This window comes from Microplitis mediator, chromosome 10 (genome assembly GCF_029852145.1).
Source record: "Microplitis mediator isolate UGA2020A chromosome 10, iyMicMedi2.1, whole genome shotgun sequence".
Lineage (NCBI taxonomy): Eukaryota > Metazoa > Arthropoda > Insecta > Hymenoptera > Braconidae > Microplitis > Microplitis mediator.
Genome location: NC_079978.1, coordinates 8,814,804 through 8,827,761, shown reverse-complemented (window position 1 = coordinate 8,827,761; position 12,958 = coordinate 8,814,804). Strand labels below are relative to the sequence as shown.

The 12,958-nt window shown below is 30.4% G+C and overlaps 1 protein-coding gene across 6 annotated transcripts in view; it reads left to right on the top strand.

The window, feature by feature from the left end:
* The window catches only part of LOC130676132 (papilin-like), a 77,309-nt gene extending 64,484 nt beyond the window's left edge, over positions 1-12,825 (top strand). For 2 of the 6 annotated variants that reach the window (XM_057482133.1, XM_057482131.1), the window contains exons 17-31: positions 207-383; positions 452-631; positions 849-1,025; positions 3,428-3,640; positions 3,865-4,035; positions 4,126-4,554; positions 4,626-4,838; positions 4,984-5,151; positions 6,077-6,322; positions 6,391-6,716; positions 9,775-9,925; positions 10,085-10,615; positions 10,962-11,117; positions 11,210-11,323; positions 12,534-12,825. In XM_057482133.1, the coding sequence (XP_057338116.1) occupies positions 207-383; positions 452-631; positions 849-1,025; positions 3,428-3,640; positions 3,865-4,035; positions 4,126-4,554; positions 4,626-4,838; positions 4,984-5,151; positions 6,077-6,322; positions 6,391-6,716; positions 9,775-9,925; positions 10,085-10,615; positions 10,962-11,117; positions 11,210-11,323; positions 12,534-12,736 (3,455 nt within the window). In that variant the 3' untranslated portion in view covers positions 12,737-12,825. Of the gene's footprint in view, positions 1-206; positions 384-451; positions 632-848; positions 1,026-2,788; positions 2,960-3,427; positions 3,641-3,864; positions 4,036-4,125; positions 4,555-4,625; positions 4,839-4,983; positions 5,152-6,076; positions 6,323-6,390; positions 6,717-9,774; positions 9,926-10,084; positions 10,616-10,961; positions 11,118-11,209; positions 11,324-12,533 lie in introns of all 6 variants that reach the window. The other 4 variants (XM_057482132.1, XM_057482137.1, XM_057482136.1 and 1 more) reach the window with 4 other exon arrangements.
* The last annotated feature ends 133 nt before the right edge of the window (positions 12,826-12,958 follow it).

The following is a 12,958-nucleotide window of genomic DNA, read 5'->3' as shown; positions in this document are numbered from 1 at the left end:
AAAATTTAAACTTTCGGGTGCAGGTCCGGTGAAAAATCGCATACACACCACAGAGGAAAATAGGACGTCCCAATCCGCATATTTGCCACCCTCGCCTTCGGCTTGGGAAAGCATTTATACACGCAGGTTAGAATATCCTGCTTTCCTCCCTACGTGTGTAGTATACTAATTTAAGGAAGTTAATATTTTAAATATATATTAAATAGATGTATGCCACTTGCCCAAGAGTACTGGTCCCTGTGAAGGATACTACCCAATGTGGTATTACGACAGTGAAAGAAAACAGTGTGGGCAATTTATTTATGGTGGTTGTCTTGGCAATAATAATAAATTTAAAACTCGTGAAGAATGTGAACAACTTTGTGTCGTTCGGGATGACAGTGGTAAATTTTTAACTATTGATTTTTATCAATATCATTATTACATGCATACTAAACTATAATTTACATAGATCCGTGCGAGTTAGACGAAGAATCAGGACCATGCGAGGGTAACTTTACGCGCTGGTACTTCAACAAAGATTCTCAAGCGTGCGAACAATTCCGTTACGGTGGTTGCAAAGCTAATACTAATAACTTCCCAACTGAAGTTGCTTGCCACCAACGATGTCTTCAACCGGGTCGTAGTAAAGGTAAATTATAACATAGTATTCAAAGCTTTTTCAAATGAATGGAATTGTTTTATTGTGTTTTGTTTTGTTGTGTTTTATTTTAAATTTAATCAACTTTAAGTAATATGTAAAAACCAAAAAAAATTATCTGACAAAAATAAGAGAATGGCACTAACTCGTTTGTTAGATGGACGAAATTATATACATTCAACATGTATGAAGTTGATAAATTTTACAGTAACTCAAGAAGTATGTACACTGGACAAAGATCCCGGGCCTTGTCCGGGCTCTTTACTGCGTTGGTATTACGATGAAAAACGCCGGGCATGTAGACAATTTGTTTACGGTGGTTGTAAAGGCAACGGCAATAAATTCCGTACACGCGCGGACTGCGAGCAACGTTGTCCGATTCGAGGTATACAGCAACAATCAGAGTCGTATAATTTGAGGTGTTTAGAGATATATATACATATACATATATACCTCATCAGCTTTATAAATATACACCGGTGACGGTAAACTTTGCGCTGTGCCTCTCGTTCGTCTAAATTTTATTTATTTAATTATTTATTTTTTTTATCAATCAACATTTAATTCATTAGAATTTATTGATCATTGCTGCTGTGGGTGATGGTTTTTTTTTTTTTTAAATTTGTTCTTCAAACATCCGTTGCCTTTCACGCATATTTTTATTTATTCAAGGCATTAATATATGGTGAATTATTTTTTTTAACTAATTCATTAATGTCGTAATGATACAAGTCTACTCAAACCATCTCTACTCCAAACGAGTAATCCCATCTTAATCTTTGCTCAACTTCAACTTTATTTGATTACAATAAATGATTCACAGTTTTCTGAATAAACTGATTGTTATCATTTAAAGTTTATTTATAATTTTTATATAGTATTTTGTTTATCTCCTGACTTTATCAAGTACTGAAAAGACGATCAATAAAATTAATGTACATGTGTGATAAATGCAATTAAAATTAAATTAGCCAGTAAAAATTTAATTGATGTTAAATTTATACTGATCCAAAATGATACTGAAGTAAGCTGACGTCTAGTAATTTTTTGATATTTTTGAAACTATAAATAATAGAAAAAAAAAATATTTAAAAAAATAGCGCCGGTAGTTTTTTGAATTTTCTATAAGTGCATATTTTTAGTTTTTTTTTTGTGTAATTGGCTTTTTTTTTTTTTTTAATCCGAAAATTATTAATTGTCTGTTAACTGTAGGGTCATGACCCAAAACACAAACTAATTAGAAATCATACATCAAATACCTCAATTATTAAACATTAACTGTCAGCAATCATAATAAAAAAATAAAGGTATTTTCAGGCAGTGCCCCCTCCCCTCACTTTTTAAAAATATTTAATGACTTTCAACTGTCATAACCATATTAAAATTTTATTAATTGATAAAAAAATAATCGAAGGAATTATTGAAAAAAACACAACGTAGTTGCAATTTCGCCGAGATATAAATTTGAAAAAAAAATTACTTACAGTTTTTATCAATTTAGGAGTCAACTGAAATTTAGTAAAAAACTTTAGCCTACAAAATTTGAAAATTCAAATGAAGATTTTACTTGAACTTATTTATCAAATTTCGTTTAACTCCTAATTGACAACAACTGTAAGTAATTTTTTTTTGTTTTTTCAAATTTTTACCTCGGCGAAATTGCAGCTTTTTTCAATTAATAATTTAACTTTTTTTTAATTACTTGATAAAATTTGATTAAAGTTATGACAGCTCAGTCATTGAATATTTTAAAAAAGTGAGGGGTATCGTCTGAGAATGCCTTTAAGACAATGAAATAAATTAGGTCTTTCCTTATATTCAACCATTAATCTTAATTCAACTAAACACATTACATTAATTACAATTCTTTATCAATACTTTATCATTATTATTGATCAATTCTTCACTTAATTACTATTTTACTATGTCAAAATTCCATACAATGATTGACGTTTTATTATATCGCTTCTTTGAAGTAGAGATATTTTGAGTAAACGCAATATTGCCTATTAAAGCCAACGTAGTTATGAGTAAATTTGTAAGCACATTTTATTACTTTTAGTTATTGTAATTATTTAATGCACTAATTATTTAACAAAACCTGCATGACTAAAACTTATAAACTGGTGGATTTGTGAATGACAATAGATTCTTGCTCACTACCAAGAGCTGAAGGTAATTGCACGAAAAAATATCCAAAGTGGTACTTTGATCAGTCAGAAAATCGATGCATGCCATTCTATTACACAGGATGTGGTGGAAATAGAAATAATTATGACGATAGAAATGCATGTGAAGTAGATTGTCCACCTAAAATTGGTAAGAATAACAAATTAAACTAACTGGAGAAATCGATACGTTCAAAATAAAATAATAAATCTAACATAATATCTATTTTATCAATTAACATTTTTGATTATTAATAAAATAATCAGTACATTGTTTAATACTTTAGTAATTTACATTATTTTACTACAAGTATCGTTATTTATGTACTGCTGATTACATCCGTGATTAACTGAATATAATTATAACAATTGGTTATAATATTATTTAATAAAATTTTAATACTCATTTGCATTATTAACAAACGGGATAATTTATTGAGTAGCGAGACGACAAAATTTAAAAAATAGTAAATCAGTATTTCGAAATTAAATATTGAATCAATACACGTAATAAGCTTTAATATGTATGTGCTTAATGAAAAATCAATTTATTGAATTAGCAATAATTTATAATGATATCAAAATAATTTCACATTACTAATAAATAAAATCAATATAGAGCAAGATCTTTGTCTTTTGCCTGCACTTCTTGGTGAGTGTCATAATTATACCCAACGGTGGTATTATGACTCGTTTGAACAACGATGCAGACAATTCTTTTACGGCGGATGTGGAGGAAATGAAAATAACTTTAATACGGAGGAAGACTGTAGTAATAGATGTGTAGCTTCAGTTACTAAACCACCAGATTCTCACCAAAGATTTTCTCCAGGTAAAATACTTATTTGTTAATTAAAATATTTATATTTTAATTAAACTGATACTTTTATTTAAAAAATTTTTTTTTATTTGCCAGACGGAAATAATTTATCGGAAATTTTTTTATGTGGGATTTTAGCGAGTGTATAAAATTAATAACGCACTTTTAGACTAATCACTTAAGCAGCTTATGAGTTACTGAATTTAAAATATTACTTTGTTTTTGTTAATTTTTAGCCATGTGTTTCCTGCCCGATGAACATGGACCCTGTAGAAATGAACAAGTGAAATGGTTCTATGATAGTAGAGACGGTATTTGTAAACAATTCCGTTACGGTGGATGTGCAAGCAATGGAAATAAATTTGAATCACGCGAAGAGTGTGAATACCGATGCGGAGAAGTTCAAGGTACTAAATAAAATAATAAAATATTTATAAATTAAGTCAACGTATAAACTTAAAAGTAATTAACAAATGAATTTATCTTTTTAATTACAGACCCATGCAGTTTGCCTAAAGTAGTTGGACCATGCAGTGGTTCGATGATTCAGTTTTACTACAACCACGAGACGGATACTTGTGAAGAGTTTGAGTACAGTGAATGTGGTGGTAACAAAAATCGTTTCGAGGATCATGAAAGTTGTGAGGGTAAATGTAAACGTAGACGACCGCCGCCGCCACCACCACCACCCGTACCAGAACCACAAGCATCAACATCTTTACCACCCTCTGAAATTGTTCCTAATAGTCCTATTTGCTTGGCTCCGGTTGATGCCGGGCCATGTAATTCTGAAATTACCGCTTACTATTATGATCCCCAATCTCAAGCATGTCAAGCTTTCATTTACGGTGGATGTGAAGGCAACGCCAATAGATTCCAAAGTGAAGAACAGTGTGAAAGACTTTGTGGACGGTTCCAGGGTCAAGGTAATTAATTATCTCTACCAATTGATAACATAATTTCAGAGTTAACATATAGATTAATGTTTTTTTTTTAGACTCTTGTAATCTTCCATCGGATACTGGACCATGCAGAGGCAATTTCATAAAATACTTTTATGATCCAAATGCACGTGCTTGTCGTCAGTTTTACTACAGCGGCTGTGAAGGCAATGCAAATAGATTTAGCACTGTTCTAGAGTGTGAATCTGTTTGTTTACATCGTGAAGAACCTACACCTGCTGGCAATAATACAGCACTCTCACACTTTGGTAAAAAAAAAAAAAACTTATTATTATATAATTAAAACTAACGAGTGTAAAATAATTTAAGCATGTAACAAACTAATTTCAATAACTAGTTGGTAAATATTTTAAATGCTAACATATAAAGCTTCTAATGGTGGTAATGGTTTAGCAATTTGCCGCGAGCCTGTGGATGTTGGAACATGTCCAACTGGTAATTACAAAAGGTTTTATTTCGACGAAGACCGTCGTACTTGCATGGCATTTGTTTATACTGGGTGTGGTGGAAATCGTAACAGATTCAAAACATTTGAATCTTGTATGCACACTTGCTACAGAGGTGAGCTAACAAATGTTTTAACATTTATTGCTCTATTTAATTATTCCTTTCAAATACTAACATCTTTACGCTTTGTTAATATGTTTATTAGCGTGGTCGTTGAAAATTAAATTTTCTCAGACGCCCAATAAAAAGCTTTTTTTTTAGTGAAAAAATACGTGGAGAATTTGGTTTTTTCTTTTTAAGTAAAAAGAACACGTGCATCAAGACGATCAAAGTTCATTTTTCGATACAATCCCGGTTTTTTTTTAATATCTCATGAAATATGCAGATTAAAGGAAAAAATTAAAGGAAGAATTTTGTAGGAAATTAAATTCTTAACAAAAAAGGTCATTTTCATTTTTTTTATGTAATGTGTATTTACGAAGATATTTTTAAAAAACTTTTTTAGATCTTATCAATTGAGCATTTAAATGATTACGAATGTTAAAAATAACGTTTTTTTCTTAAATATAGACAACTTCGTAACTCGTAACATATCAATCATAAATGCTTGTTATACTCTCTATACATTTCGAAAAAATTTATTTTCAACATTTGTAATCCTTTAAACGCTCAATTCGTAAGATCCAAAAAACGTTTTTTTTAAATATCTTCATAAATACACATTTTATAAAAAAAATGAAAATGACCTTTTTTGTCAAGAATTCAATTTCCTACGAAATTGTTCCTATGAGTTTTTCCTTTAATCTGCATATTTCATGAGATATTTAAAAAAAACTGCGATTGTATCGAAAAATAAACTTAGATCGTCCTGAGGCAGGTGTTCTTTTTACTTAAAAAGAAAAAACCAAATTCCCCACGTATTTTTTCACTAAAAAAAAGCTTTTTATAGGGCGCCTGAGAAAATTTAATTTTTAACGACCATCCTAATGTTTATTAATAATCAATAATTATAATTATTATTGTTCTTATTATTTCTTAGCGAGCAATGAAATAGACGTAGACAATAGAAATGTATCAAAGGATCCATGCATTGAAGCAAGGGATGAATGTAATACAATGCAATGTCCTTATGGCAAAGAAGCTTTTGTCGATGATCAAGATTGTGAACGCTGTAAATGCGTTGATCCATGCCGAAGTGTTAATTGTCCTGAAGGTTCTAGATGTTCAATAACTTTAGCAGCTTCTGCTGATTCAGGAACAGAATACAGAGCAGTTTGTCGAACAAGTAATATAAATTTAATAGCTTATAAATTTTATTCAATAATATTTAATCCAATGTCATTTTTTATTCAGTTACTAAACCAGGTCGCTGTCCGAGAGTATCCTACAGTACAAGATGCGAAAAAGAATGTGAAACTGATGCTGAATGTTCTGGTGAACTCAAGTGTTGTGACAACGGATGTGGTACCTCGTGCTTAGAGCCTGCATCTGAAGAGCCTTTAGTAACACCACCTCCAACTTATAATTTAACTGCACCACCTTACGGAGCCGAGCCAGCTGCTATTAAAAAACCAACAGAACCACACGTAAGTGGTGAAGAAGGTGGATATGTCAGTATGAAGTGTATCGCTACAGGAAATCCTACACCAATTATCACGTGGAAAAAAGATGCGATTGTGGTTAGTTATTTTTTTTATTATTATCATTTTAATGTACAGATATTTAGTATTTACTAGTATATTACGAGACAAGAGGTGAAACAAAACGATTTCAGACCAGGGTGAAGTTGGGTGCCCGAGCTATAGGCGCATTCTGAAATCGTGTTTCATTCTGTGTTACACACTATATTTTTTATGATTATCTGCATTGGAACTTTGAGTTTCAAAGTTAACAGTCGGTTAGAAACAAGTTAATTTAAGTCCAATGGTGTTATCAACTATTAGCCTAAACATTAATGGTAATTTGCAATTTATAATTAAGCAGAAACTACCTATGTAACAATCTTGTTCAAGACTTGAGCAAGCCTGGTCTCAAGTTCGATAGACGTTAATGTCTTGCTGCAGATACTTGTGGCTAGATTTCAATAGCAAATCTAATGCAAGCCTAACACAAGAAATTCGTGCCAGATTATTACTCAATTCTGGAGGAAGACCATAGTTAAAAGTAGTTGCGCATGGCTTGCTCAAGATCCGCTCAATGCTCCAAATTGACCTTGAGCCTTGAGCAGATCTTGAGCAAGCCATGCATAAGTACCTGCCGTAAGTTACTGGTGCAAGAAATGCGCCAGAAACTTTTAAACTGCACCGTATTCAAGATATTTTCAATATTCTTGTGTACAATGCCTTGAGCAAGTTATGCACTAGTCTTGATGACGATTTCTTGCTACGTGATCTTGCACAAGACCCGTACGTAGAAAAAGACACTAGTGACTAAGGGTTTTGCTCAAGGCACTAACACCAGAATCTTGCTCAAGCACGTGTTACTACAGATATAAACAATATTTATTATTTACACTAATTTTTATAAAATTTAATCACTAAGTTAGAACTTTCATTTACGTAAATAAAAGTAATGGTCTAAAATTATTATTACACTAATGACAAGAAAAGTAAAAGCACCAATTATTGACCCTATAAGAGACAAGATTATAATTTCATTTTTTTTACCATATTAACGATTAATATTATTGAATTTGGATTTTAACATTGTCTTAATTAATCTTTTAACTAATCAAATTCATGCTTTTTGATAGTAATAAATTAGATTTACTAATACAATTCAAGTGATGAAATAAATAACCAGGATACACCAATTATTGACAGGTTAAAAATTCGACTGATCTAACTATTGACATGCTGTTGCTCCAATTATTGACATCCATAATGCGCATGCGTCATTAATCGGTAAAATTAAATATAAGAAATAAAGTCTCCAAATAACTTCAAACTTATTAATTATTATTCAATTAATTGGACGAATTTTAATCACGAAACTATTCAAAATATTTTTTAATCAAACGAAAATTAAAATCGATTAATGACTTTATGTATTACAATCCAATAATAAATATATGACAGCGTGGGTTCGCCGGAATTGTCATTAAAGTTTGTAACAGACTTACGGTAAGTGACCCGTCTATCGGCCAGTTAAGCGTATTTTTTTTTTCGAATTAAGAATGAAAATATAAAAAATCAATTCATGTATAAAACAGTGATAGAACCTTGAAGCTTGTACATTTAAATTCAAATTTTAAAAAAACATGTGTAAAAATATTTATTAGAAATGAAATAATAAATGAAAACCATAAAGCACACCTGCGCTTTCGCGCTTGAGGTTTGCAATAACTTCCATTTCTAATGTCCCCTCTATCGGCCCGCCTAGGCCCCCTTTATTGGCCACCTTATAAATAAAATAGCTGATCGAATGTATATAATTTATTTACATCTATTCTAAATGCTTATATTTATTTTGAAATACAACTGAATCAATTTCTTTATTTATTTTGACATTAACAAATTAAATTAAATATTTTGCATATAAATGCCGATAACTTGAAAATAAATGAAACTAAGGTAGCCGATAATACATACAGAGGTCATTTTCTTGTATCTATATTCGGCCATCCTATTTTTAATATAAATTAGGCAAAAATCATTAAATTGATAACTCCTAAGATTATTATAAAACGAGCTAATAAGATTACAAAAAAAAAATCAGACTTTTGTTGTTATTTTTAATTAGTAATAGGTTATTAAAAAAACAAGAAACCTTAATCTACCTGATAAGAAATCATCAGAAATCACACCTGACGCACTACTATTTTTTTTTTAATTATAAAATGAATTTTTACAATAATGAAAGTATGTTTAATCTAAACTTTATTAATTTTACTTTTTTTTGAAAAACTATTTACGCATGAATACGTACTTATTGTGGAAATATATCGATTTTTCGACCAAGTGACCGATAAAGGGGACCTGGCCGATAGAGGGGTCACTTACCTTATATTTAAAAAAAAAAGACGTTACGGCGCTGTCTACAAACCTGTCAATATGAAATACAACTTCAATATTACGTACTAATTATTGACATCCACTATTTTGAAATTAAAAATCATAAAATTTACTGTAAATATATCATATTGTTAATTTTTGATATTTTATTTCGTTACAAGAAAAAAAGTTGATGTGATTAGATGGAAAAAATAATTAATAATCATCGTTTTAAAAGCCTGCTTTCCTAACCGGAATAGTTAAGAAAATTGACGCTCACAAGCTCTTTTGATAGACACGAATAAATTTAATTTTTTTTATTAGTAAAAATATTATATTTTTCATTAACAAAAATTTTTTTTTAATTTTTTTAATTATAACGATTGTTTATAAATGTATACGATTGGTATTAATATAGTAGGTAATTAAATATGTCCTAAAATAATATAGGCTGTCAATAGTTGGACCCCCGTCAATAATTGGTGCGTTTACCTTATCAGAGTTTAATTGGCGAATTTCTTTAGTCAGCGGACAGACATATTATTAATTTTTCTTCCAAAGTGATGAAACACACATTTATCTGCTCGTTGACTGAAGGCATTCACAATTTACCTGTTTGCTAATATTTATTCGTGGCATTGGACTGAAATTAGTAGCTTGTTTCAACTGACTGTAGAGACACTGAAACTTTAAGTTTCGATGCTGTTATCACGCAAAAATTATAATTTAAAATATTAATTTATAGATAAATCCAGCAGAGAAGAGACGACGAGTATTACTTGATGGAACATTAGAAATTATTAACTTATACAGTTACGACAGAGGCACGTATATTTGTTTTGCTGATAATGGACTTGCACCACCCGTTAAGACTGAATATCAATTAGAAGTAACAGGTAAATTAATTCAAATACTTAAAAATAACTTTGTTATGGGTAAATACTTAACAAATATGTAAATATTAATATTGAATGATGGTTAATAATTAATAACATGGTGTTTGTGTTTACTAAATATATGTATTTTGGCATGTGGTTTGTTTACAATTAATATAGAACCTCATGAACGGCCAGCTGCTATTGTCGGTGAAAAAAATACTTATGTAACAGTAACAATGAACTCACCATCGACACTGTATTGTTATGCAATGGGTTGGCCACGTCCTTTTGTAACCTGGTGGCATGGTGACCGTATGCTTCCATTATCTTCAGAGCATTATGAACAAGACTCTGAATACACATTATTAATTCGTTCGGTAACTTTAACAAATCTCGGTATCTATACTTGTCAAGCTTACAACGGTATTGATCGTCCTTCTTCATGGTCTGTAACACTTCAAGCAATCGGCCCAGTGTACAATGTTAAACCAGAATATCAAGAGTACACTAAATACCTTGTAGAACCACCTAAGCGACCTAACAATACTGATCGCAGACCAGAGTACCCATACAGACCATCACGAACTCAAGCCCCTCATTATAATCAGACTTACATTCCTATTCGTTATACTCGTCCTACACCTAGACCTTACATCCCACCTGTAATTCCTCTTACTGAACCTCCACCACAGCCATCTCAAATCAAAGGTGAGCATGAAGTCTTAACAAATCATTACTCTAATCCTTTTTATTTTTTTTTTTAATTCTTATACTGCTTTTATAATTATTTAATTAATAACAAATTCCGCTAAATATTACAAATATTAAATTATTAATTAATCATTTCTATTAATTTACGCATGAATTAAAATAATTGTTTTTAGTTTGAAATGCACTAGAAAGTATTTAGACATATGCTTTTAAAAATCCCTTGGAAATAATTTAAACTTTATTTTATTTATTAATTTATTATTTACTATTTTTCAGTAATTTTTATCGCTTATAATTATTATTTAATTATTAGATTATTTATGTATATTTATTTTAAACACAGTACCAGTTGTCGTCAATGTAACATCATCAGGAAATAAATTCCCAGTAGGAAGTGACTTCAGTATTGCTTGTACTGTTGATGGTTATCCGAATCCTACAGTACTATGGTATAAAGATAATGATATAATTAATACAGATGGACGAGTTACAATTTCTGGTAAATCAAAATATTCATTAAATTAACTTTAATGTAAATGCGAATTTAAAAATCTAATAATTATTATTTTTTATTTAACTTAATTATTATAGAATCAAATAGACTTACGATTACCAATGCCGGTTACAATGATACTGGAAAATATCGCTGTGAAGCTTACAACGATTATTCAAATGATTCAGACACAGTAGACATTAGTGTTGAAGGTAAATAGTTTTTATTTATAATTATAATTATCAAAAATTTATCACAGGTATTATGGACAAATTTATGGACGTTTCGTCACTTTTTTATTGTGACTTTTGTAAGTTCTCAAATCTTGAGATCTTCTTATACCAATTAATTAATAAATTAAATTAATTTGTTGCAATCTTAACTGAATAACTTCTGATTTCTACAGTTTTTTTTTTTTGTGCTTTACATATTTTACATTACATAGTCTTTAGGTTACATTGCAAGCCATTTAAATCCCTATTTTCTTGGGTAAATATTTTTTCTGCCCTCCGGCCGGAAAGTGGCAACTTTCGGGCCACTGCCCTAAACGAAGTTGCAACTTTCCGGCTTCGTCGAGCAGAAAAATAGTATACGCACCTTGGCCAGTAAAAAAGAAAGCCTCAGACCACATGTTTGTCAGCCTCGGCTTCGCCTCGGCCAACAATTACATGTGCTCTGAGACTTTTCTTATTTTACTGGCCTAGGTATGTAATATACTATTTATATATTCCAACAAATTACTCTAAACTTTTTCGGACTATGATTCCTGGCCGTCTTTTCTTTTTCTATTCCATACCTCATTATTAGCGATCTGTTCTCATTTCTTTTTGCCATATTTTTTTTCAATCATAAAGTGTTTGTAGTGGGCAAGATTGCAGACAGGTGGCAGTCTGGCGGCTGTATGGAACGAATCCCACAGGGCACTGCATTATATCAACTTGTGAAACAAAATTCATTTGCTCAGTGGGATTCGAACCTGAGCCTGGCCGGTGCTTGAATTCGAAGACAAGAGTGTTATCCACTCAACCACAAGCACTGGTTTTAGATCAATTAATAATAGTTCTAATTAATTTATAGACTAATCAAACTATCATTCAAGTTTCAAGTAATATGTCTATAACAGTACGCATGTCAAAATTGGGAATGTTGCAATTAAGTTTTTATTGTAAAGAGCTAAAGTTTTTGGTTGATGACCGTATATTTAAATTTAAATTTAACTAACGATCAAAAAATTTGAGAACTTAAAATAGTCACAATAATAAAGTGACGAAACGTCGTTTAAAAAATTAATGTTTGATTAATTAATCAATCAATTTGTCTATAATACCCGTGATAAATTTTAGATATTATCAAAAATTTTATTTAAAGAATTCCAATAGTTAGATGTTTTTAATAAATAAAATATATATTATTTATTTACAGGCGTACATATCGATCCAGAGTGTCAGGATAATACGTTCTTTGCTCGATGTGATTTAATAGTAATTGCAAAATACTGTCAGCACAAGTATTATGCTAAATTCTGTTGTAGATCGTGCACTGAAGCAGGACAACTTCCACCAGCTAATATGTATCTTAAAGATTCAACAAGAAGAAGAAAGAGATCATTTAGGAATATATTCTAAGCAAGTGCACGAGTCATTTCTTAAACGAAAAAAAAAAAAAAAAAGAAAGAAAAAAACTAGTTAATATTAATAATGATAATAGTTATAATGACAACAACAGAATTAAAATTTATTTCACAATGCCTATTTAAATCGAGACACAATTAATTTATATTTAATATATTTAAATATTAAATATTACTGTCTCAAAGGCTAAGCCGAATACAATCGAGTCTCGTTCAC